The 26,231-nt window shown below is 44.5% G+C and overlaps 1 protein-coding gene across 1 annotated transcript in view; it reads right to left on the reverse strand.

The window, feature by feature from the left end:
- Window positions 1-2,763: 2,763 nt before the first annotated feature.
- ANKRD22 (ankyrin repeat domain 22) overlaps window positions 2,764-26,231 on the reverse strand; it is a 28,946-nt gene continuing 5,478 nt past the window's right edge. Inside the window, exons 2-6 of the mRNA XM_074297098.1 lie at window positions 11,078-11,269; window positions 9,488-9,595; window positions 8,368-8,445; window positions 5,683-5,781; window positions 2,764-5,305 (exon numbers count right to left, since the gene is read on the reverse strand). Of these exons, the coding sequence (XP_074153199.1) occupies window positions 5,228-5,305; window positions 5,683-5,781; window positions 8,368-8,445; window positions 9,488-9,595; window positions 11,078-11,269 (555 nt within the window). The 3' untranslated portion in view covers window positions 2,764-5,227. The remainder of the gene's footprint in view (window positions 5,306-5,682; window positions 5,782-8,367; window positions 8,446-9,487; window positions 9,596-11,077; window positions 11,270-26,231) is intronic.

Here is a 26,231-nt window from a genome sequence, read left to right on the forward strand (position 1 = left end):
AGGCTGTGTGGTTGCCTCAATTATCTAGATGTTTTAGGGTGAAAATGTCTGGGGGCCCTGAGCCAAGGACAGGTAGGAACTATTTTAAAAATCTGTCTTTATAGAAAAGTGATCATTCTTACTGAATCCATACATTGGGAATATCAGATCAAGAGAAGCAAGTTCAAGGTCACCTCCTCATGAAATACTTGGGCTTCTGACCTCAAGAGGCCTCAGAGATCAACCCATACCTGAATGAGTCCCCATATCTCACCCAACCCAATGGTCATTCACCTCAAGGCAGAGAATTCTCATGCAAATTTGGGCAAAAAAATGAGCAGTTGGGGGCACAGAAAGCTGGACCTGGCATCAGGAAGCCTCATCTTCCTGAGTTCAAATCTGGCCTCAGACATTGACCAGCTGTATGATCCTAGAAAAGACCTTTACCCTATTTGTCTCAGTTTCCTCTTGTATAAAATCATCTGAGAAAGAAATGATAAACTACTTCAGTATTTCTATGAAGAAAACCCTAAATAGGGTCACAAAGAGTCAGACATGACCGAAAAAAAAAAACAAACAAACAAAAAAAAAAAACATTGAACAACAATCCAAATTTGCTTTTGCTGCTATTCCTCCCTGCTACTCCTATCCTGGTTCATTGGGGCCATACAGGACAGTCTGTTACATTCTTCTCATTTTATAGATGAAGAAACTGAGACCCATGGGATAACGTGATTTGCTCAAGACCCAAATATGGCTTCCCTGACTCCATCTTTTCTGTTTTTATTTTACAATGAGGCTTAAACTCTCAAGGATGATTGTTAATACAATAAGCAAAGTACAATAATCATTGGAGACAGAAGCAATCTCTGAAAATGGAACTGATATTAATGATAATCATGCTTTAAAAAAAAAAAGTAAAGTCAATTTTTGATTTGCAGCTAAGTTGTAAGGCCTTGAAGACAAGGGCTTCCACTGCTTGTGTTTCCCCAGCAGATATTTAACAGATCTTTGTTTATCTAACCCACAGAGAGGTCATATGGTATAGTACAGAAGATGTTGAACACCTCAAGTTCAAACTCCATATCTGATGCTAGGTGTCTGGGGTTTCTGGAAATTAGCTCCCTAAGATTGTGTCCTAAAGTTAAAGACTGGTCACGATCTGTGCCAGCAAAGACTATACAGTAGCTTCTACATGAACAAAGTGAAGAATGGAAGCCAACAGTCAAACCTCTCCCCAATCTGGTCAAGTTTGACACCATTATCCAGAAATTTCAAGTGTGTGTGTGTGTGTGTGTGTGTGTGTGTGTGTGTGTGTGTGCATGCATGTGTGTATGTGTGTGTGTGCATGCATGTGTTTGTGCGTGTGTGTGTGTGTGTGTTAGGGAAGGGACAGAAGAGAGACATGGCTGACATTATCCAGGTTAAATATATCATTTCTTTATGTGGAACCATCTGAAGAGGTGAAATTATAAAGATATATTAAAACATGGAAGATAAAAAACCTTATATTCTTCTGAGATTTTGTTCAAAGCGTAGAGAGACAGGAAGTACATTGGTAAGAGCCTGAAGTCAGAGGATCTGGATTCAAATTCCACCTCCCTTACTTGTCTATGTGCACCAGATGATATACATATAAAGAAAGACTTAACAATAATGATAACGATAATAATTGACTCTGCTTTTGAGGAATATCAATAGGAATAAAAGGGCCATTCAGACAGTATCCCAGGGAAAACTTGAGAAAGAGAAAAGACTTCAGCTGTAAAAATCTGGGAAGGACAGAGGGAAAAAGTGATCCTAAGTAGATCCTGAAGGAAGAGAGGAATCTTGACAGGAAGTGATGAAAAAGGAGGCGGAACCAGGAATCCAGGATGTCCTGAGCTAATGCCCACGTGCCAGGAACATCAGGACACAAATAGAAGATGCCAGACAGCCCCATTTGGTTGAAATCTAGAGTGCAAAAGGAGGGGGAACATGAACCTGATTGGGGATGACAAAGCACCTGGTGGAGTGCCTTCAACACCACTCTAAAAACTTCATATTTATCCAAGTACAACCAGGAGTCACCAGATAGTTTTGAGCGGGAAAGAAGGTCAGACCTGGAGACCACTTTTGACAGTTGCCTCACTCTCCCTTCCAGCCAAGCTGGACTTCTCACTCTCAGCTGTGCTGGTCTTGTCAATTTTCCCCTTTGTACAGGCCCTCTCCCCTCCACCACTTAGCATCCCTTGTTTCCTTGGCAGCTCCCATGCATCTCCCACAGGGAACTTTCCTCATTCCTTTAATAATCACTTCTCTCTCCCTCTTCCCTAAATTGCCAGGTATATACTTGTTTGTCTTATCTACCCCAGCCCGCCACCAGTAGAATTCTAACTCCTTGGAACAGATTTTCTTCTGCTTTTTTAGCCTTGGTGATTGAGCAGGAGCTTCAGATATTATAGTGCTTGGATTGGAGTTGAGGAAAGCCATTACAAGGACACCAGTACAAGGATCTGGGGAGAGAGGTGATGGAGGCTAGCCCCAAGATGGTAGCTCCGCGTACAGGGAAGAAAGGGCACGGTAGAGGGAGAATGGTTAGGATTTAGCAGCCGCCTGAATGGGGGTGGTGTGAGTGGAGCATAGGTGGTAAAGTTCTGAAGCTGGGAGAGTCTGGAGATGGTGGTTCTTGATCCAGTTCTGCTATCAAAAATAAGAACCGCATGGCTTCTTGTGAACATGGAGCCCAACGGTGGAGTTAGTTGTGACAGATCATTGTGAGCCGGTCAAATCAGAGTCAGCCACTTGTTTCACACATCTCAATTTATTTCATTAAAAAAATGCTGTCCAGCATTTACACTCAGAACTTCCAAGACAACAAAGTAATAAATTAAGTGAACCAGGGGAATTTGTGAACTGCACATCAATCCACTAAGAGGAGGATGCATCTCTGTGACTCGCACAGAAGTCCTCCAGGACAACTGCCAGTTGCCATGGCAACATCATCATTTAACCGAGAACCAGCAATTAGAGCTAAAAGAGACCTCTAAGAACTTCTTGCCTAACCTCTCTTTTTTTCTTCTTCTTCTTCTTTTTTTTTCTGATGTGATTGAGGTTAAGTGACTTGCCCAGGGTCAAACAGCTAGGAAGTGTTAAGTGTCTGAGACCAAATTTGAACTCAAGTCCTCCTGACTTTAGGGCTGGTGCTCTATATTTTAAGAAGGAAAGTAAGGTACAAAAAAGGGAAGTGCTATGGCTAAGGTCACCCATGTTGCAAGTGAAAGAGCTCGGAATCAAAACCAGGGCTTCTGATGCCAAATCAAATGCTCCTTTTTTCTTTAATATCAACTACTACTCAACAGAAATAGTAGTAGGCATTTATATAGAGAAGTTTAAGGTTTTCCAAAGGCTTTACATACATTAACTTTGCATCCTCACAACAGCCATGAGAAGTAACTTCTATGATTATTCCCATTTTATAGATGAGGAAACTGCTCCACTAATCAGTATTAAAGCAAGGGTAGCAATGCTGATGTAATCAGGGGAGAATCTCGGACTCAGGGTCAGAGGATCACAAACTTCTATCAGGAAGGGTATCCATCCATCTCAGTTTGTAAAGGAAGGGAAAGGAAGTTGCTCAAAGTCACACAGATTTTAAAAAAGTTCTAGCCTAGGTTCTCGCTCTCCCAATCTAGCATTTCCCTCCTGGCTCAGACACTTCCAACTAGGCACCTTTGGGCAAGCGATGGTTCCCAATGTGCTCATCTATATTCCTTACAGCAGCTTCTCTGACCCCCAACAGAAAGTACTTTGTAACCTTTGGTAGATAGAAAACTGTGTCCTGAGATCATTAATATGCCCCATTTTCCTTACTTTGACAAACTTAAGGCCTATCTGGAACCTCAACCAAGAATGGAGAGCTGACTAACAACTAAGGCCAAGGGCATTCTGGGTAATCGGGATGCTTGCTTCTCAGGGATCCCCTCTGACTCATGTCAGGGACTGGTGAATGTTTGTTTGTTCTTGGAGGTTGAGCAGACCATCCATGATTCATCTGGCCTAGTCTGGAGCTGCAGCTGGAGTAAGAGCGGAAACCATAAATTTATGTACCTGGAGCAAGCACCAGGAATGTGCCGGGGACAAGAATCTCTTAAATGGAAAAAGAACAAAAGACCCTCATTCTATAGTGTAAGACAAGAAGCCAGAAAGCCTAAAGCACCAGCATCAGGCCAGTGCTGGAGAGCTGTACAAGGGAGAGTGATGAAGGGCACTTAATAGGGCAAACTAGAGGAGAAACTCACCCCAGTTTCCCATAGAGGTAGCTTCTTATTTTAGTTACTTATTCTTGCCAATCAGGCACCAAGCTCTGTTGTTTCCATGTGCTGAGGAACTGGAAATGTATATGGCACCTTCAAAATCCTCTAAATTAAATACAGTTAAAGCTAAGGTCCAGTTGCCCCAGCCTAGTTACAGCTCTGGCTGGTGGATCTTTATGGCAGTTTGACACTACAGCTGTGCTCACCCTTCTCATAATTTGGTTGATGGCTATTGGGTCTAAAAGACCACGAAAAGGTATCCCCAAGCCGGGTGGCTGTCAGACAATCTTAATACATCTCTTGTATGACATTTTTGAAAGAAAAGCTCTTAGGAAGCGATAGATTTGTAAGCTGCCCCAGATGCCACAAACAACCTCTTTGGAAGACCCTCAGTCTCCTGACAGTGTTCTAGGACTTTGAGTCACAACCTCCAAAGAGCGCTGATAAACTCTAGCTGTGGGAGATGCAGAAGGCAGAGGCAGGTAGGAATGACTACAGCATCTTGTCCACAAAGGGTGGCAAGTGAGGGGTGGCTCAAAGGGCATCACTGGGGACTCAGTGGGGCTGACTGGCCATGGAGGTAGGCGGGCAGGGGATGTGCAATGAGAGAAAAAAGATGCCAGTCCCATTTGTTTGGTCTGTTCCTTTTAGAACAGCTGAGTGAGTAAAACTGAGAAGCCAGCTTCATCAGATAAAATGTGACCTGGGAAAAGCTTGACATTAGTCTTAGAAAGAGGATGGTCACAGTAAATCCTTCAGGGTGAAACATCTGTATGAATAGTAAACATATTATGTTCATCATCCCTGGCGACAAAATATCCCCTTTGTACAGATGGAGAAACTGAGGCACACACACTGAGGTATGACATCAGATAGTGGAACCAGAGATGAACACAGGGATCCAGCCAGAGTCCTTGATCTTGGTCCAGTGTTCCACATTGATGCCAGGACAGTTAGGATGCTTTCCGTAACATGGTTTCAATCTGAGAAAATTTTAATCTCTGCACAATGTCCAAAGCACTCTCGCCATGCTGGGAAAGGGAAAAAAGACAAGCATTAGTTCCTCTCAATGAATCAAAACTACAGTTATTCCTAGCAACAGACATGTACTAAATACCTACTGTGTGGAGGGATGTATTAAGGGAGGAGGGAAGGGGCACTGTGCCAAGTCCAAGGGATATACACATGAAAAATGACCCAGAAGCCTCCTTCCAGCAGTTTGCATCTTTTAGGGGACAGAGGAAACGTATTCAGAAGGCAGTAACTGTCATGGGAGCTGTCCTAGGTGCTGCCCTTGCCAATATAAATATGTCCCCTCCAGGAGTTTCCAAATTAACAAGCATCAGCCCAAGGTCTAAGAGAGCCCATTGATGGTGGGGCTCATGGATACTTTATGATGTGATCTCACCTTGTTCTTTATGGTGGGGTCTGCATGGGCATCCAGAAGCAAGGGGACGATGCTTTGGTTTTTCATTTCACACGCATAGTGAAGAGCTGTGCAGCCAACCTGAAACAGACCCAAGCCATCAATTGGCAACATTTATTAAGCTTGCACAAGACATTTTCTTGGCAATGCAAAGGGAATAATCAAAAGGCGTAGTCCTTTAAATGTACGCTGTCCTTTGAGCTGCCCTGAGAGATAAAGCCTGGACATTTTAACAGCATTTTATTAGAGAAACAACTGAGGCTCTAGACAGGGAAAGTACTCATCCACTTTTTCATTTGCCAAGAAGTGTGAGCCAGGATATGAATCCAACTTTTTCCCATTTCTAGTCCAGCCATCTCTTCATTTGGCCATGTATGGCTCTTTGTATGCCAGCCTCTCCCTTCCTAATCCCCCTTTAAATGAGGAGGCTCCAAGGTCTTCCAAGGGCCTGGGATCCCCAATTCAATCTGTTAAGCAAGCAACAATCCTTTCTGAAGCTCTCACGCCTAGCATCGGGATCCAAAACCAGAAAACAGAGCCTCCCTACTTCCAAGGAGTTTACTTTCACAAAAAGCCCTTTTCTCTTCTGAAAATAAAGAGCAAATGCTCTAATTAATTCAACTCAATTCAATTAACCAAATGCTTAATAAAGACCTATTATGTGCCAGGAGCATTCAGAACATGGTCTGTGGATATCAGAATGATTTATCACCTATCAATACTCTGAAGACAGGTTGACTGGCCAGAAGTTCAGAACTGCTGTACTTGGAATGTATTAGCTTTTATGTGAAAATTCACAATTTGCTTTTGAAATGTCAGCTTATTGGTTGTAAGGATTCCAAATTCATTTTTATTGTAAATGACTAGTCTATGTTTTATAAATTTGCTTTGGGTTTTAGATCACAGGATCATAGATCAAAGCTGGAAGAAACCTTAGAGGCTATGGAATACAATTCTTTCATTTTACACTTGAGGATACTGAGGCCCAGGTAGGGAAGTGACTTGCCCAGGACTAAACAGCCAGAAAGTGTCTTGGGCATAATTTGGACTTGAATTTTCCTTGACTCCAAGTTCACACTTGGACACTAATTGGACACCCAACCACCTCCCACAGAGACGGACCACCAGGGGGTAAAGGTGAAGTGAAAGAGAATTTTGTTCTTAGATAGCACATATTGACAACCCCCTGAGGATTCTGGGGGAAGGGAAGATCCTCTAGGGTCTGGGACTGTCAGGGCCTAAGGGCATTGTCACGGGCCATTCATGTATCCTTCTATTCCTCCTCCATCCACAATAAATCAGTCAACTATTATACATCAGGTCACATCTTAGAGGGAAGAATCTAAAGTTGAAATCCAAAGTAATAACCAAAATAAAAAACTATAAAACCCTAAGTGTAAAAGCCTTTGGGATTAAATGAACTAATAATAACTGTTCAGAGCTCTTCAGTTACCTTTTAATTAAATCTTCCCATGTTCTGGTCTGTTTGGGATAATCATGGCTACCTAGTAATGGGATAAGAGGCTTCAGGCTAACACACTGCAGCACCCAGAGCTCTAGTAACTCAAAAGCCAATTGCTTCAGGCTGGATGAAAGGAAAGGAAGGTCCATTTCCCATCCCTGGACTACAAAGGAGCCCAAGTAAAGCCAAGTGAATTGGGCCAAAAGGTTTTCTCTTCTTTTCTCTCCCCACATCTGTGTCATTTAAAGTCCTGCCTAAAGGTGCCCATTGCTGTGAGTTCAGAGCTCAAGCACACCCCAAAGTGCAAGAACAGAGAGGCCTTCAATGCACAGAAGTTTGCAGGCTTGTGCTCTAACGTGCATAGGGTCACCTGAATTTAAAAACATTACAACTTTATGGCTTGTCAGAATGACCCCGGAGTCAGCACATCCTGTTGGGGGACTCGAAATGACACTTACCTACCCAATGTCCTGGGACACCACCAAAGACTAAGCATCAGAGCAAGGGAGGATTGCCATTGATCAAAAGAGTTTCCTCCCTGGGAGTTCCCCAAATCCATAAAAATCTCAGATTTAGTCCAAAGCATTATTTTTTACTTAAATAAGACCAAGTTTCATAAAAAGCAGGTAAATGGTTTGGAAGGTGGCAGGTAATCTTTGCAAACAAAACTAAATATTAGAGAGATGAGCTCTTCCTACCTACAGCCAATCAGCTTGTGCCACAAGACCCCTTTATTGGGGGCATTCTTTTGGAGGGATGGACTAGACTGCACAGCTTCTGAAGCCCCTCCTTCCTCTGGATTTCTGTGATTATGAATTGCAGAGGGGCAGCTTTAGACCTGACATCAAACAGCAGAAAGCTAACAATAGGGGCTTCCCAGGGACCTGGCTGCCTTCCAGGTGGTGATCATCCTGCCCAGAGACATCCCCAAGGGAAGGCAGGATGACCCTTGTCTGGGATGCTCCAGAGGGAGGGGCTTTCTGCTCTGTCTGGATAGGTTCCAAGGCATCCCCAGCTCTGAGATTCCATGACAAGGGCTCCCAACCTTTTGGCTATTCTTACTCTATTAAAATACTCTCATTAAATACTTGGAACAAGCTGTGTGCTCTGGGTCACTATGGTTCCTTTAGTTCCTGTCAATTCCTAATTGCTTCCTCGGATCGTTTCTGGGGTTGCTGCCTTCCATTTGGGAAATGTGCACTTACATAGTCTGTGGCATTAACGTCCGCACCAGCCTGGAGTAGCATCCTGACGAGATTCTCATTCTGTTTTGTCTTTGATATCTGAGGAACAAAGGATGAGTCAGGATCCATTAATTTAAATGTTTTCCCAGCACAGATCTGGGAGAGGGATGCTCTGGTGTGACATTAAGACATATTTGTTTATAGAAACAATTTAAATAATAGGTTACATCTTCTCATGCACGTGGAAAGAGCTTTGGGGGTAGAGTCAAGAAGAACTGAATTCGAATCCAGATTCAGACATTTACTAGCTTGTGTGACCTGTTTTTCTCAGTTTCCCCACCCATAAAATGGAGATAATAATGGAACTTCCCCCCCCCTAGGGTTATAAAGATCAAATGAGATTATCTAAGCACAAAAAAAGTGCTTAATAATCCTTAAAATATAGAAATGCTAATTGTTATAGTTCCCATTCTATCTCTCACTATCCCTCCTATTTCCCTTTCCCCACTTTTTGGTTGTCATAAACAATAATCCCCATATATAAATGGGGTTCAGATTAACCAAGCACTTTCCCCTCAAGGAGGAGTATTATTACCTCCATTATACAGATAAGAAAACTGAGGCACAGACCCTTTGATTAAGCTGCCCAGCTAATTGGTCCAGAGGTGAGATTCAGAGTAGAATTCCGGATCCCCTAGCTACACCAGGAAGGAAAAGCAGATCCATAAAATAGAGGGAGGGGTGAATCACTCCTCAAATAGCATTGAGACATCAAGCATGTGTAGGGGGCAGGGCACACCAAAGCAAATGAAAAGTCCTGGAGCTTGGACAAAGGCCCAGAGTCCGAGAAAGCTTCGCGGATGGGCCAGCACAGAGCCATGAGGAGCTTCATAAATGTCGTTCCAGTTGAAAACAGAATCATCACCTTATCCCTGACTCAACCAACAGATGGAAGCTTAAAAATGGAATAAATAGCCTCAGTGAGCTCTGTCCAGAATGGAGATGTGCCCATCCCACTTCTGCCGAAGATGGGGGGAAAGTGGGGTGGGAGCAAAGCATCCTGCCGGAACTCCCACCAGCAGCCCAGAGTCAGCAGGGGTCTGGAGAGCCCCCAACTCTGCCTTCTTTCTCCTCTACTCACCATCAGGAAATAGCCAATCAGAAGCACGGGCATCAAGAGAATGATGAGCAGATAATCAAGGAAGGTGAACCTTTTCCTCACTGCATAATGTAGGCTTGTTCTCTCTTTCTAGGAATAAAATACATTTTAAAAAAGAAAATCATCTTCTTGCTATTTAGGGACACCCATTTTCTTCTCATATTTTACAGTTTCTAAAGAACAGATATGGACACTCTTCTTGCTATTGGAAGATCATTGGTCAGCTTTCTGATCTCTGAGCCATGTCTGTTAGCCATTTTTGGCCTTAATTGCAAAAAAAAAAAAGTTTCAATCCCAGGGCCATTTCCCCCTGTTCCCTAGCAGTTGGCCACCTTCTCCAGTTTGTATTCTTAGCAAATGAAAAAACAAAGCAGACCCTGATTAGGGAGATAAACTTGTTACTCCCCAAATAGAGCTCCTGAGAGCAACTCAAAGCCTAGAAGGCTGATTGCAGCCCCATGCACATCCCAAGAACAGGATGTAGAGGAAGCCAGTGATCTCACTCTCCCAGCTTGAGTTCAGATCCTTGTTCTGGTTCATTGACATATGACACCCAAAGAGTGTCAGGGATGGGAAGCTGAGAACAGTATGAGTGTCCGTGCTATCTCCTAATGGAGTGTGGACTTGTGGAAGAGGGCTCCCAGTCTTCTGGGGAAGGCTTTTGGCTATTCTTACTCTACTAAAATACTCTCATTAAATATTTGGAGCAAGCTGTGTCCTCTGGGTCACTATGGTTAGCCTCCTAATTCCTGTCAATTCCTAATTGCTTCCTTGGATCATTTCAGGGGTTGTTGCCTTCCAACAAACCACAAGGATTTGTTTGGGTCCGAAGCACTGATGTCCGCCACAGCCCCCAGGATCCTTGGGACTCCTGTGGAAATGAACCAGAGCAGGCATATGATTGAAGTCAAGAGGGCAAGCTCATTGTCTCTCCCCTGGCCCACTTCCCTGGCTCTGTTATGAATAGATGGCCAGCAACCAGCCTTCAGGCTTGGCAACTCCTTAGATTTCAGCATCTGCTCTTTGGGGGGGGGGGGGAGCAAGCTTCCAAATCTCAGTCCTGCTGCTCTTCTCCATCCCAGTCATCATGATCTACAAACAGATCAGAAATGATCATGGGGCTCATTCTGCTTTACAGTAGACCAGAAGTCCGTGGCGCCAGAACCAGAGGGAACTTAATCCACCTTCATTTTAGAGAAAAGGAAATGGAGGCATGGAGAAATGGTCAGAATTTGCTCATGGGGAATATAAGGGAGAGCCAGGATGTTCCCCGTGTCCCTTGACCATAAAACCAGTGTCATTTCCGCTTTAGTATAGGAAGCCGTGTGGTGATCATGAAAGAGCTCTGATGCTGAAGCCAGCAGGACCTGGGTTCACATCTCACTTTTGATGCTCACTCCCTTTGCATAATTCACTTGGCCTTTGTGGGCCTCAGATCTATAAAAGGAGGAGGAGGAGAATCATAAAACAAGGACCTTGGAAGTCCCCCTTAATTCCAATGGACAATCCCTTCAGCCTAGAGGAGAGGAGCCATTCATCCAGTGACCTTCATCGGGCCCTAGTCGTTCTCACCTGATTTTTGGCATTCACGTTGGCACCCCGTCGTAAAAGGAACGCAACTATCTTCAGGTGTCCTCGTCGGCAAGCGCAGATCAGAGGGGTGTCCCCATTGAAGCTGTCTTGAATGTTCACATAGCTATTATCTTCTCTCACCCACCTCCAGACTTCAGCCAAGTCATTCTGATAAGCTGCTTGGCAGATGGGCTGAGGAAAAAGGGGGGGGGGGAAGCAAATTTTATAAAGTATTATGATCCCAGTGCAGTGCCCTAGATTCCATTTGGAGTCAAATCCTGATCTAATTCTCACCATGCAACAAGAAATTTGGTTTTACATACCTATATTGTATCTAGGTTATACTGTAATACATTTAATATGTATGGGATTGCCTGTCATGTAAGGGAGGGAGTAGAGGGAGGGAGGGGAAAATTTGGAAAAGTGAATACAAGGGATAATGTTGTAAAAAAAATTACCCATGAATATATATGTACTGTCAAAAAATTATAATTATAAAATTAATTTTTAAAATGGAGTCAAATCCTGGGTTCAAGCCAGAGCTCTCCGCTACTACATTCTGGAGATAGAAAGAAAGGCAAAATTTGCCCCTGCATTCAAGAAGCTTTCATTCTATTTAAAGAGACAACATTTAATACATATGTACATAAAAGATACCTACAGAACAGGAAAAAAGTAGCCTTAAAGGAGAAAGCTCCAGAAAGACTTGGGAAATTCCTCTTCCAGAAGGTCAAACATGAAGGAAGCCAAGGATTCTATATTTAGAGTTTGCAAATCTTGAGGCCACCCAGCCCAACTCCTTACTTTACAGATGAGGAAACTGAGGTGCCATAGGTTTTCCTACTCAGTAACTTCCATAAGAAAATGGACTTATGGAACAACAACAAAATTGGAAAAATTTAATTTGCATTTAAGAAATGAAAGGAAGCAATGCTTTGTAAACTACTCAGAAGCTTTATGTCTGTGAATCACGAGTATTTTCTTCAAGCAAAGTCTTAGAAGGCATAAGGAAAGCTGAGAACTGACCAGCATCTTCAAAAGCAAATTAATACTTGTTCCAATGTACAGGAACTGACTTAGGAATCATTTCAGAATCAGGAGGAATTGTTTCAGAATCAGAAGTCTGACTATACAAAAACTCACCACTGACTAGTTGGAACAAGGGTCAAAATCAATGCCGATTTACATGAAAAGGAGAAAATGGCATCATGGGCAACTAAAAAGGAATCAACCTGACTTAGATAAATAAGTTTGACTATGGAAAGATGAAGAAAGGGTTCAAATAAATTGATTCTCTCTATCACCATTTTTCAAGAAGTTTAATCAATTGCTGCAGCAAGGAGGCAAAGTAAACCAGAGAGCATACCAACCTTCAAATACTCAGTCTTTACAAGGAGAGAAACATGTCAATCCAAGGGCAATCTAAGGTTTAACAGATAAGGTCGTTGGTAAGATGGTGTGTAGAAAGGTTATACAGTATTGACTCTTAAATAGCCAAAAGCTGGATGAAGAACACTATAGAAGTTAAGATATAAGACTCAACTAAGCCATATAAGCTATGGGTAAAGAACTAGGCAAGAAAATTCTAGATACGATTACGGTGTTGGTTGGATTTGATTCCCTGGATTTCTTAAGGTTCAGGAGAGGTGAAGGGTCTGTGAGGAATTGACTGAAATGTGAGAAACAGAAGGCATAGCTAATTTTTTTTAATAGAACACATTGGCAAGGAAATGCTTGCCAATACTTTTTAGAATATGAATCACCAGTGCCATGATTATTTTCTGTGACTTTCTCAAAAGTAACCTTTGAACTTACTTGTTCATGTATTCTAGGAAATGGAATCCATATCCCACAGTCCTTTTTTTCTCTCTGATGATTGTCAGACCTCATTCTTTTACTCTGAAAGTTTATTTAGACTATCAATGACAGTCTTATAAGACCTCAAGAGGAGGACTGCTTGTTGGGTAATAAACTGGACAGTTTATGGCCAGTGCATTTGTCTCTGGGGCCTATAGATATGGAAAGTGGGAAGAGCTAAATGAGAATTGGAGAAGAAAAGAGGAAGATTAGGGAAGGCAATGGGGCTCATCTTTTGAATGGATGAAGGGGACGAGTTGGATAGAAGTGCTGGTACCCTAGGATGCTGATCTCCAATGTCCCTTCCTCAGGACGATGGATTGTGTGTTTGGAGCTAGAAAGACCTTAGAAATCACCTCACCTGTCTGCCTCTTTTTGCAAAGGAAGAGACTGAAGACCAGAAGAAGGGAAGCAGCCTGTGGAAAGCGACCTCGCTAGCTGTTGGCGAGCCCTCTGGGGCCAAAGCCAGCATCCTTTCCTCCGCTTGGCATTGGCTCCCATGGGCTTCCTGGTCCCATGACCTCCGCTCTGACTCATGGAATATAAGAAATGACTTGTCACGGTCTAACTGAGAAATGTCTGTGACTTGTTTCCCCCTTGCAAGCTCTACTACAAAGGGGTTAGATTGATGGTCTCTGTGCTCCAGCTCTGACACGTGGGTGCTTGTAACAAGCCATGCAAGATTCACGGATGGCCACCAGGGGGCAGCTCAGCCCTACAGTTAGTCCTTCTATGTGTCTGGCTCTGGAAGAGGACCACAACATCAGTAAGGTGATGCTAATGAATTGGATGGGAGGGAGGGAGGGCTGTTCGAGGGCCCCTGCCTCACTTTCCCCTCCAGAGCCATCTGGGTCCAGGGGCCAGAGAGTGATCAGAATGACTGAAAATAGTACTGAGTACAGTGGGAAGCTAAGGTCTTCTACAGGACTCCCAGTGACTGGGGGCAATGTCCCCTCAGTGGTTAAGGCTAAGTAAGAAATGAGGCAGAGAATGACCTCTTTTACCTCGTGAAAAAAGGGAAATAAAACCAGTCTAGGAGGGGAACACCCACAGGGCTTGGGCCAAAGCATAAACAATTACTATTTGCTTTCACTCTGAGACAACCGGAGCCCAAAAGAAGACCAAGTGAGGATTGACTGGGACGTTTTCTAGGCAACCAGAGCCGAGTAATTTGGTTTTAAGGCAGGATTTTTAAGAAAGAAAGCTCCAAGATGTCTTATGAGGTTTTGGCAGTCAAAACTTACATCCCTTTGGGCAGAGCACTTGAAGAAAAAAGAGAGCGACATACAGAGACAGAAAGAGGAGGGAGGAAGAGAGAGAAGGAAGGAAGGAAGGAAGGAAGGAAGGAAGGAAGGAAGGAAGGAAGGAAGGAAGGAAGGAAGGAAGGAAGGAAGGAAGGAAGGAAGGAAGGAAGGAAGGAAGGAGGGAGGGAGGGAGGGAGGAAGGCAGGGAGGGAGGGAGGAAGGGAGGGAGGGAGGAAGGAAGGAAGGAAGGAAGGAAGGAAGGAAGGAAGGAAGGAAGGAAGGAAGGAAGGAAGGAAGGAAGGAAGGAAGGAAGGAAGGAAGGAAGGAAGGGAGGAGGGAGGGAGGAAGGAAGGAAGGAAGGAAGGAAGGAAGGAAGGAAGGAAGGAAGGAAGGAAGGGAGAAAGGAAGGAAGGAAGGGAGAAAGGAAGGAAGGAAGGAAGAGAGGAAGGAAGGAAGGAAGAGAGGAAGGAAGGAAGGAAGAGAGGAAGGAAGGAAGGAAGAGAGGAAGGAAGGAAGGAAGGAAGGAAGGAAGGAAGGAAGGAAGGAAGGAAGGAAGGAAGGAAGGAAGGAAGGAAGGAAGGAAGGAAGGAAGGAAGGAAGGAAGGAAGAGAGGAAGAGAGGAAGGAAGGAAGGAAGGAAGGAAGAAAGGAAGGAAGGAAGGAAGGAAGGAAGGAAGGAAGGAAGGAAGGAAGGAAGGAAGGAAGGAAGGAAGGAAGGAAGGAAGGAAGGAAGGAAGGAAGGAAGGAAGGAAGGAAGGGAGGGAGGGAGGGAGGGAGGGAGGAAGGAAGGAAGGAAGGAAGGAAGGAAGGAAGGAAGGAAGGAAGGAAGGAAGGAAAAGAAAAAGAAGCTAATCACCACCAGGGGGCAACCTAGCCCTAGAACTGGCACTTCTACATTCTAACTAGAACACCATCTGCAGGACAGATAAAGTGGTACTTTGCTAGAGAGGGAAGGCCAGTACCAGCAGGGACATGCCCTGATCCGTCTCCAGTTTCTGACAACTACAGGGATTTGATGGTTAAAAGGCAGCAAGTCAAGAAATCATTATAATAATAACTGTTATTTAATTGAATTGTTGAACTGATACACTGTACCTGCCATCTTCACTTGCTCTGCTCCCATTCTCTTCTTAATCTATTATAATCTAGGTTCTGCCAGAGCTATTCAATGGAATCAACTCTATTTAGGGTTATCAGTGATGTCTGGCCTCTTTAACAGCTGATACAGTTGTTGGAAAATCCCCTTTAGATAATCTTGTAGGGAGCAAAGAACTGTGTGAGTGTAAGTGTGTGTGTGTGAGAGTGTGTTTGTGTATTCATCAAGATAGATAATGGAGGTCTGTTCTTGTTTGAAATAACTCTTTGGCCTCCATTGGGATGCAGATGTTGCTGTCTGTAGAAGACATAACTCAGGTTCCCCAAGCCTCAGAACACCCTATAACTACTTGGAAGAAGTCCTCAGTTTAATCATTCACATGGAGGGACCAAGCAGATTAAGAATATCTTTTGTCTCCTGCATTAATGTGGCAAGTCACACTTTCCAAATAGCCTCTGAAGAAATCATTTTAAAATTAATTGATTAAAAAATAAATCTGATTGAGATATTATGTTCAGGTACAGGTAAGATAATATTTTTTCTTTCAGGGGTCTATTTTATGTTTACTATATATGGATATTTCCCCCTTATTAGAATATAAGTCCCTTGAGGTAGGAATTATTTAGTTTTTGTCTTTGTATCCCAAGAATCTATGGTACATGATGTCTGGAACATAATAAGAGCTTTATAAATATACATTGATTAAATGATTAAAAATTAAAAAATTAAAAAGATATCTGTTGTCCTGATTATGAAACACATTTAAAAGGAAACTTTTAGAGCCCGTTGAGCAAAATTTAGGGACAGACGATACAAATGGACGGCAGGTTAGGCCTGGACTTGAAGAGAAGGAGAGAGGACTCTCTTCCCTTGGAGAAATTGCAGACTTCCTTTAATAATAATAATTCCCAGAAGAACAGACTCTTTTTTCAAGTTTGCCTCTCTTTGTGTTGCTATATGACAATAAGATGTGGAACACAATTGACTCCAAAGAATTAAACTTGATGGAAAGAGGTCATTTGTGAAGAACTTCCTCTTTCCCCTCCTTCATCCCACCTCACTCAGATGTCTTTCCCATGATCTGCTACTTCACCTCGATACACACGAAGGGAGAGCGCTTCTTGTCAGGTCAGCCCTGTAAAGGCATCCTTCACCTCATCTTATCCCTGCTTCTCAAGTAAATTTTCCCACCATTCTCTACTTATTCAACAATCTTCAATGGCTCCCTATTAGGGAAGATTAAATATAAAATCCTCCTTTGGCTTTTAAAGCCTTTGGCTCTTTCCTTCATTTCTCATCTTCTAAATTCCAGCCATACTGAGCTCCCAAGGTGCCAGTCCTCCCACAAGACACCCCGGCACCTGACTCTATGCTTTTTTGGGACCCTGGTCATTCCAATATCTGGAACTGATTCCTCATCTCTACTTTCTGGTATCCTTCAAGCCGCAGCTAAAAGCTCATCTTCATCATCATTTTTTGTCCCTCTGATTGCTGGTGCCTTCTCTCAGCTGATTATCTCCAATTAATCCTGTCTGTACCTTGTGGGTACAAGACAGACGCTGTTTAATCAACTCTGAGCTCCCTGAGGGCAGGGACCATGTTTTTTATTCTTTGTGTCTCCCAGAACTTAACACTGTGGTACAGTCAAAAGTACAAACAAAAGTTTGTTGACTGACTCTACTCAAGACTCCAGAGGTTTGCCAAGAGAATATCATAATCCAGATATAGAGGCACAGTAGGACATGAGAGTCCCATGCCCAAAAGCTGAGTCATGAGAGATGCAGCTTCAAATATTGCCTCAGATATTGGAGAGCTATGTGTCCACAGAGAAGGAATTTCACCTCTCTGGATCTCAGTTTGCTCACCTAGAAAAGGAAAATAATAATATCTATAGTACCAACCTGGCAGGTCTGTCTAAAGATCAAACATTAAACAAAGATAGAGGCAGGCCGATGGGAGGTCTTTTTAGCATTGGGTGCTGTGGGTCCAGCCCTGCAGGGGAGGAGTCTTAGGACTTTTGAAAAAGAGTTTGCTAGAAAAGGTGGCGAGTCAGGTGGGAAGAAGGGCTAAGGAGGGAGCTGACAGTAAGGAGAGGGGGCAATGGAGAGAGCTACTTGTTGGAAAAGTCTGGAAGGGAAACATGAAAAGGAGGGAGGAAGGAAGGGAAAGAATGAGTCAAGCAAAAGTGTGTGTGTGTGTGTGTGTGTGTGTGTGTGTGTGTGTGTGTAGGTGTGTGTGTATGTGAGTGTGTGTGTGTGTGTGGCTGTGTGAGTGTGTATGTATGTGAGTGTGTATGTGTGTGTATGGGTGTGTGTGTGAGTGTGTGTGTGTGTGTGTAGGTGTGTGTGTATGTGAGTGTGTGTGTGTGTGGCTGTGTGAGTGTGTATGTATGTGAGTGTGTATGTGTGTGTATAGGTGTGTGTGTGTGAGTGTGTGTGTGTGTATGGGTGTGTGTGTATATGAGTGAGTGTGTATATGGCTGAGTGTGTGTGTATGTGACTGTGTATGTGTGTATGGGTATGTGTGTGAGTGTGTGTGTATATGTGAGTGTGTGTGTGTGTATGGCTGTGTAAGTGTTTGTGTATGTAAGTGTGTATGTGTATGGATGTGTGTGTGTTTCAGAGTGTGTGTGAGTGTGTGTGTGTGTTCACCAAGATAATGGAGGACTGCTCTTGTTTGAAGGCAATAGGGCTGAGTCACCGGAGAGGGCCATGAATGGTGAGAATTCGGCAAAGTCTAAAAAGGGGTTCTAGGAAGAAGCAGAATCCAAAGGATGAGGGGAACAAATAAGTCTAGACCAAAAAGGGAAAAAAAAGGAGAGAATTCCTTCCTCCAAATCTCTGAGGAAGTAGGAGAGGATATTCAAGGCAGGGGAAAGATTAGCTCAGCAATGGCCAGAAAGATTGTCTCTGGAAGCCAGGTGGTCTGCTGAGAACCCATTCTCCAAATCTATTAATGGCCAGCCCTGCCCACTGGACCGTATTAAGCCCTAGAGATGTGAAGGACATCTGCCCACAGATTGAGGCCTCAGTGGAAATAGAGTGGATGATACTGGGGCTTTTAGCCCAGGGAGGGAAGTGAAGTCATCTTCAAATTTCTGTGGTAAAAGGCTTAGTCATATTTTGCTTGGAACCAGAACATCTGGGAGGAATGGGGGGAAAGAAGTAGATCTGGGCTATGGTTCCCCAAAACAAGGTCTGCTCAGGCAGGAGGTAGATCCCCCACTTGGGTTCCAATGTTACATTTACTTAGTAACAATATTTACCCCCATGATCCCTCTTAGTCCTCATAGCAATCCCACGAGGACTTAGATTGCTCATACAAGAGTTATTATTTCTGTTTGATTAATGAAGAAGCTGAGCTTGCATTGGCTAAGGCATGTGCCACCCACAAGCAGTTTCCAAGTACCTGAAATGTCCTTCTCACTCCAGACCCAGGCCTCTCAGCACCTCACAAAAGCCTGGTTTGCTCTAAAGCAGAGGCTCTTTCTCTACTGGGTCCAGACTAGATGGACTTTTAAACTCTGAGATTCAGACTGAGGTGACTGACCATGGCGCCCAAAATGGACAAAGTCCAGTGTAGACAACCGGTGGACTGGATGAAAAAAATGGGAGTCTGGGATACAGAGGTTCCAGGGCAGACTCGATAGATGCCAAAATGTGGCAGATAGGGGGATGGTGAGAATACCAAGTTTTAGGTCTTAGAGGTACAATCTAAGGCACAGATATGGTTATTCAGTGGCAACGAGTAAGATTCATCTTCCTGAGTTAAATCCGGCCTCAGACACTTATGGCCTGTGTAACTCAGAGCAAGTCACTTAGCTCTGTTTGCCTCAGTTCCCTCATCTGTGAAATGAGCAGGAGAAGGAAATGGTAAACTGTTATGGGCCAAGACTCTGAACTTGACACAAGGATTCTTATAAGGTGTTAAGTCAGTGGGATTGATAAAGACAATGGGTATCTAGTTTAGCTTGGTGCTTAATAGTTCTCTAGTTCAGGACGTGTACTTAGTACTTAATATAGTTCCACAAGATTCACTCCTATGGTAATGGAGCATATAACAGCCAGCAAGGACTGGCCGAGAGTCATTCCATCTTCGGTCAGGCTCTTGGCTCTCCTGGGGAACCGAGAGGCTCAGAGCCGGAGCCAGAGAAGAGAAGAGGACTAGAGGAGGGAGCTCAAGCTCTCGGAGCCAAGGAGAGAGATTCATTCCATCTTCATCAGCCTTGTGGAGGCTGGCCTGTCCTCCTGCACTTCTCCACTGAAACCAAGACTCCTGAAAGGCTCTCAAAGCTAGCTGGGCCCCAGGCAAGGAAACTAGGTGGTGAAAGAGATGATAAAGGATTTGAACTTTAACCCCTGGCTGTTCTTGTGGTGATTACTGAACTGAAATGAAGGCTGCTCCAAGACCTCTACATAACAACAGGAACATTACAGTAAACCTTTCCAGTGTCTCTGGTAAGAAAAGCCAGATGGGGTCATGAAAAGTTGGTCAGGACTGAAACAGGTGAACAATTGGTTATGCAATGAGCCAGCGGGCTGAGGATCACTCAATGGGAGAGCTAAGACTCTGAGGGCCAATGAGTCATTACCATAAATGCTGATGTCAAAAGAGATTAGAGCAGGCAAATACAGAAGCTTTTTGAGAACATAATTATAGCCAGATCCAGCAGGGTGGAGGGGGGAAATGTAGCCTGGTGCTGAAGTCAGTGGGACAGGTGGACATGGGCTTGGGAAGTCAGAAAGGAACCAGTGGGAAGGATCCCCAGCTTGGAGGGGGCGGCAAGGGGTTGGGAATAAGGAAGAGAGTAAAAGGCACAGAGAAATGGTCCCAAGCCACAGTCACTCAGGCAGGAGCTGGAAGGCACCTTGGAGGCCATTGAGTCTAGCCCTTCCCTGACAGGACTGACTGCTCCAGCAAGCTTGACAAGTGGCCAGCTGTCACTTACAGCTCTTCTCAGGCTGTCCCTTCCTATCTCTCCAGGCTGCTTTCCACACACCCGATGGTGACCCATGATGCTTCTTTGCTGAGCCTCATCATACATGATGTTCCATTTCCGGGCTTGCACAGGCTGTCCCCACCTCTGGAACTCTATATAGGCCTCTTAGAGACTCTAGCTTCCTTTAGGACTCAAGTCGAAAGCCACTTTTTCAGGTGGTGTTACCTGGTCCTGTCCAGGTGCCCATGATTTCCACTTGTATCAACTTTTTATATATTTTATGTATACTAGGAGAGGAAGGTGGGGAGAGGGAGGCTGGGAAGACTACTGGAAGGGCCCCAGGCCTTGGAGCTTCTGCCAACCCTCAGAGATTATGTCTGACCTAATCCCTGCTGACTGCCTGCTAATCCAATTCCACAAGCGTGCCCACCAGACTCTCCTTGATTCTGGCACCATGGGGTCACTGTGAATGTCCAGGAAACCGCCAATGATTGATTGTTGTCCTCTTTCCTATAATATCCAAGTCCTGTTGTATTTTCTATGATAAAGGGATCTGAGGGAAGGGCCCTGGGGTGAAGGGGGATGATGAGGTAACCATGAGGTCCAGAATCTCAGATCTCATGAGATGGAAGAGAGCTCAGGAATCCTCCCCTGAGCCAGAAGCCTTTCACACAATCCCCATGGGGATGGATCTACTAAGTGGGAACCACCTGCCCTCGCCACGGCACTAACTCCTCTTTCCAGCCACATCCAGTTTAAACTCCCAGCCTGTTAAGACCCTCTGAGACTCTCCTTCCTCCTCCTCTCAAGTTCCTGCTCTTCACCTCCAGGCCCACTGTCAAGCCTGCTGGAGCGGCCCAAGTTCCTGCATCCTGCTTCACTGCTGCTGACCACCATTATCGCCCCTGTTTCATCCCCAGCCTTTCTTCAAGTTCCAAGAGGTTACAGGGAGAACATCCAATCTGCTGCCCTAAATCGCTGTCCCAGATCCTAGAAATGTTAGAAGGTGGCAAGCTGCTGGAGATGGAGCCCTTCTCTCCCCTTCCCCACCAACACCCTTGGCTTTCCATCTCCTGGGCACACTGTGCTCCATGAGGAGGTGATTAGGGATTGCAGGGCAGCCAGTGCCACTAATGATTAATAAATGAAAAGGGCTGTGGATTTTCAGCACCTGTGTTCAAATCCTGCCTCTGCCCTTCCTGACCAGGAGACCTCAGGTAAGGTCTTTCCCTTCCATCTATGATTGAAAATGGCCCATATAGCAGCTCCAAGGATGATGGCTTTAGATAATCATTGATGGTATTCTCTGCTCTAGAGCCACCATCCTATGGTCCACCTTAGTGATCTTAATGTCCCATTATCTGCCCCCATCACGTGCTTTGAAAATGTGAGACTGGGCAGATATGGGTGCTCCCCAGCCCAGTGCTCCCTGTGAACCTCTGCCACTTCAATGCAGGTGATGGGAGCTGGCCGTCACTGTAGCTAATGCACACCTGAAAAGCCCATCCATGAGTTTTTCCAGGTACAATCCTCTTCTAGAGAGGCTTGGTCTTTTATTTGGAGGAAAGGAGGGATCTTCTGGATCTGACCCCAAAGTCTAACGTGGCCTGGGTGGTCAAAGACTTCAGGCTCAGGCAAAGCTTACTTTCTGGAGCCATGGACTTGATGTCACAAGACCAAGAACTTTTCCTGAAGGTCCTCCTACAAAATGTCTAAAGATAGAGCTCTTCGATGTAGAACCTCAGTCTTGGAAAGGCTCTCAGAGGCTTGTTGTCTCCTCAATAGAATGTGAGCTACTTGAAGACAGGGACTGTCACTCTTTGAAGAACCAGTTTTTAGCACAGTTATTGGTATATAGTAGGCACTTAATAAAGGCTTCCTTTTGAATTGATTGGTATTGTCCAGGTTCTACTCGACAAGAGATTTCTTTACAATATGTTTGGCAAGAAGAGATTTCTCTACAATATGTCTGACAAAGTATCAATTAGCTTTGGCTTAAGAATCTTCAGAGGCCTGTGAGGATTCTGGGAAGGTGACAGAATAGGTCAGTAAATTCCAAACTCTCCAGATTTCCCCCACAAACAGAACAAATTTGTGCCTCAGGGGAACATGGACTGGTGAAACACAAAGAAGACTTGGGTAGAACAGGGGTCTTTCTGAATCTTTGGAAATGTATAAAGAAATAAGGGAGAAGGAAGAGAAAGGGGTGGAGGAAGAAGACAAAGAAGGGATGCATAAGTAGTGGTTAAGTAATAGGAAGGCAAGTTAAGGAGCAGAATTAAAATAGAAGAGTTAGCAGGCATAGAAAAGAAGAACTACACAAACACTGCAACAAGGATCAGGAAGAGAATTTAGTAGGAAAAAAAGAATGTCTAATAATCATTGACTTTAGATAAAATCAGTCTTAAGGATTCAATTAAGAGAGAAATCTCCATTATATGTCAGCCATCCTAATATTATTTTAGCTGCATGTTGACATGTGGGTAAATGCCTGTGTCTGAGAATATGTAAATATGTATGCATGTTGCTTTATGAATGTGTGCATGTAGCTATATGTATATGTGAGTGGGTCTACGGGGCTGTGTGAATATATATATTTATCTGTGTATGTATCTATCTATGTATGTATAAATATATCTGTGCTTCACTAGCGCTTCCTTGGGAGAGCTAGGGGGGAATGAAAGGGGAAAAAATAAAGGTTTTAAAAAGTGCACAGCAGAAAACAAAAGAACAAACTATAAGGAAACCAAAAAAAAAAAAAAAGCACACTCATGAATCTAATTTCTTCTACTATTATACAGCTTTTCTTGAACTAATAATTTGTGTTATAGATTTGAATCCTCTCTGATGTTCTATTGGGCACGTGACAATGTTCTGTTCTGTTCTGTTGTGGTTTCTTTTTCTTTGTTTCTTTTTTCTATTTTTTAATGAACAGAAAACAAAAAAAAATAGAAAAAATTAAAAGGGGGGGGCAGCTAAATGGTGAGTGGGTAGAGTACCGGCTCTAAAGCCAGGAGACCCTGAGTTCAAATCCAGCTTCTGACAAAACTTCTTAGCCAATAACTGAAATACATAAACATTTAGTTTTAAAAATAATAAAATGAAGGATTTCAGCTAGTGGTTACTTTCCAGATCTAAATTTGTAGTCCTGGGATTTGCTTTGGCCAAATCAGAGCTTTCTAAGCTGGCCAGGAAGCCGTGTGACTAAGGGATCATCTGAATTCATGCTTTGGCAGACATTCCTCCGCACATGTTGCCTTCTAAGTTAGATGATTTCCCAGGAAAACAAAGCCAAGGGTGTCAAGAAAAATGTCCTAAAAATGGGAAGGAGCAAAAGGCAAGAAAGCCTTGGGAGGTCGTGAGTTCACAGTCACTGAAAGTATTGAAGCAGAGGACCTCCTATAGGAGAGGATTCTGATTCAGGCCTAGGTTGGACTTGCTGGTCCCTGCTATTGCTCCGAAATCTGAAATTTTGAACTATTTGATTATTACTGGGGATGGTTTCAAGAAGTGAGTCACCAGTGAGCAGCCCCAGGGGAGCACAGAATGAGTGTGGCGAGGCAATGGGTGGATTCCAGTGGTTGGGAGAGGGAGGGGGCACCCAGAAATCCACTCAGGGCCCCCTTCCTCTTCTCTCAGATCTGATGGGCTTTCAAGGTGCTGCAGAACAATGGAGACCCTTTCCAGTGAATAAATTTTTTAAACTCTACTCAAATATATTTAAAAGATTGAATTGTGTGTGTATAGGGGGGGGTTCAAATCCTGCCTCAGACACTTACTCAGACACTGTTTGACCAAGTCATCTAACATCTGTTGCCTCAGTTTCCCCATCTTTAACATGGGATTAAAAATACCTACCACCCAGGGTTGCTGTGATGATATAGGAAAGAATGATGGGGAAGTGTTCAGCACAGTGTTGGGCACAAAGTAAGTGCTATACAAATATTACTTTATTATTGTTATTATTAATTCCACCATCATATACACTGGAGCATCACACACACATACACACCCAGCAACACACACTCACACACACAGAGAAACACACAGAATTGAATGGAACCATTCACCTGAGTGGAAGTTTCCCCTTTGTCCCTTACTGGCTGTATGATCTTGGGCAGGTCTTGAGTCCTGTCAGGGCCTCAGTTTCTCCATATGTCAAAAAGGGGTTTGACCCTTGGGATTCCTCCCAGCTCTGACTTCTGTGATCCACGATCATTACAGCATAACAAATATTACATGCCCCCCAAACAGCAAAGTTCGGCCAAAAGGGTTAGGAGCCGGCCCGTGGTTCCTGGATCTAGCAAGGAGCTCAGAGACCATCTTGCCCAGCCCCCTTCCTCTAGAGATGAAAAAACGGAGAGCCAGGAATCGGGTCCCACAAGCTGCAGCACAATTTGAATCCAGATCCAAGAGTTGAGATTCTTCCCACTATTTTACTCCACAGATGGCTGGCACACATGAGCACACACAGCCCCCCTACTAGGGGGTTCATGTTCTTAGGGGTCAGGAGCTAGAGAACCAACAGCCATCACTACGGGGCAGGGGGAGCCAGAGGAGACAAAACTGGCATCAGGGAGGTCACTGATTCTATCCCTTGGCCTTTCTTATTCCTGCCTATTCTTGGCAACACTGGCACTGCCCTACCAGGCAACCCGTTCTTCCAGACATTCCCGTCCCTCTCCTCCTCTCCTAGTCCCTGGGATTAAGCCATCAGCTCCCAGCTTTCCAGGGTGCTGACTCATTACCTAATCAATTATACTACAGTGTTAATGATTGACAAGAGGTTACTGCATTAGATTTGGGAGGAGGAAGGGATTGTAGTTGTCTTCAAATATAATAATAGCTCTCCTTCATGTAGCACACTAAGATTTGATTCTCAGAACAACTCTGTGGGATAGGTGCTATTATTATCCCCATTTTACATAGGAAAAACTGAGGCTGAGGGATTAAGTAATAATAAGAGCTAACATTGCCCTTTCAGATTTCCAAAACCATTTACAAATATTACCTTATTAAGCGTCTGCTGCTGGGATTTGAACCCAGGTATCTCAGGGTCGAAGGGGTGATGTTCTGTGTTCTACCCACTGCCCCATCCAGCTGATTCAAGACTCTGGGAGGAAATCTCATAAATGTGTTCTGCTCAGTCATAGAGGATAGAATTGGGGGGGGTGAAGTGGGGGGCATGTTAGAAGAAATGGGGCCAGGATAAGTTTAGGGACAGATGTCCATTGAGAGAAGGGGGAAAAACCAACTCAGCTTGAAGATCAGAATCCCCTAAAAACGGACCTGGCGGCTCCTTACAGTCTTAAAGCTGAGTCGGGATCTGCTGGGTGGGTGATGGAAGAGCTTTTCACTTGGACCCAAGGCCCAGAAAACAGTATTATCTCCCTGGGGTTTTGACCCAGGGATGACAAGTTAATGGGATTGCTTCCAGTCAGGCAACGCCCCTGCTGGCCAGGCTGCCAGCCAGCCTTCCTTTCCAGGAGGCTGATCCCTTCCCAAAGGGATCTTTGGGTGGGTCAGAAGGGAGACTTCTGGGACACAGTCCCCAGTGGGCAGAGGCAGGAAAGGGAGGCTGATCTCCCTTACAGAGGTCACGATGCTCTACCCCTCCCTCCAGAGCAGGACACCCAAGTGTAACTGGGGCAAGCTCAGCCTTTTGGTCTCTCTTCCTTGTGAGAGCCTTGATTTGGCAAAGGGCCTCTCTATCCCTGGGAGTGGCCCCAAATGGCCGGCCTGAGGCCAGAACTTAAGTCCTGACCCTTTCCTTCCATCAGCAAACCTTTATGTGCCAGGGTCAGAACCAAGGCGGCCGGGCACCTGCCCAGAGAGCCCCCGCAGGGTCCTGGCTCTGACTAGGCCCTCAGGTGCTCTTGGCCTTCGGCCTCTCCCTCAACCAAGCGACCTCACAGGGACTTTGGGAGGGAAACTCTTTGGAAGCCCCTGTGAATATGGTAGACTGTGATTGTGGGGTTCCCCCCCATGTGTGGGGAAGGGAACACACTCTGGATCAGTG

Source organism: Sminthopsis crassicaudata, chromosome 2 (genome assembly GCF_048593235.1).
Source record: "Sminthopsis crassicaudata isolate SCR6 chromosome 2, ASM4859323v1, whole genome shotgun sequence".
NCBI classification, from domain to species: Eukaryota; Metazoa; Chordata; class Mammalia; order Dasyuromorphia; family Dasyuridae; genus Sminthopsis; species Sminthopsis crassicaudata.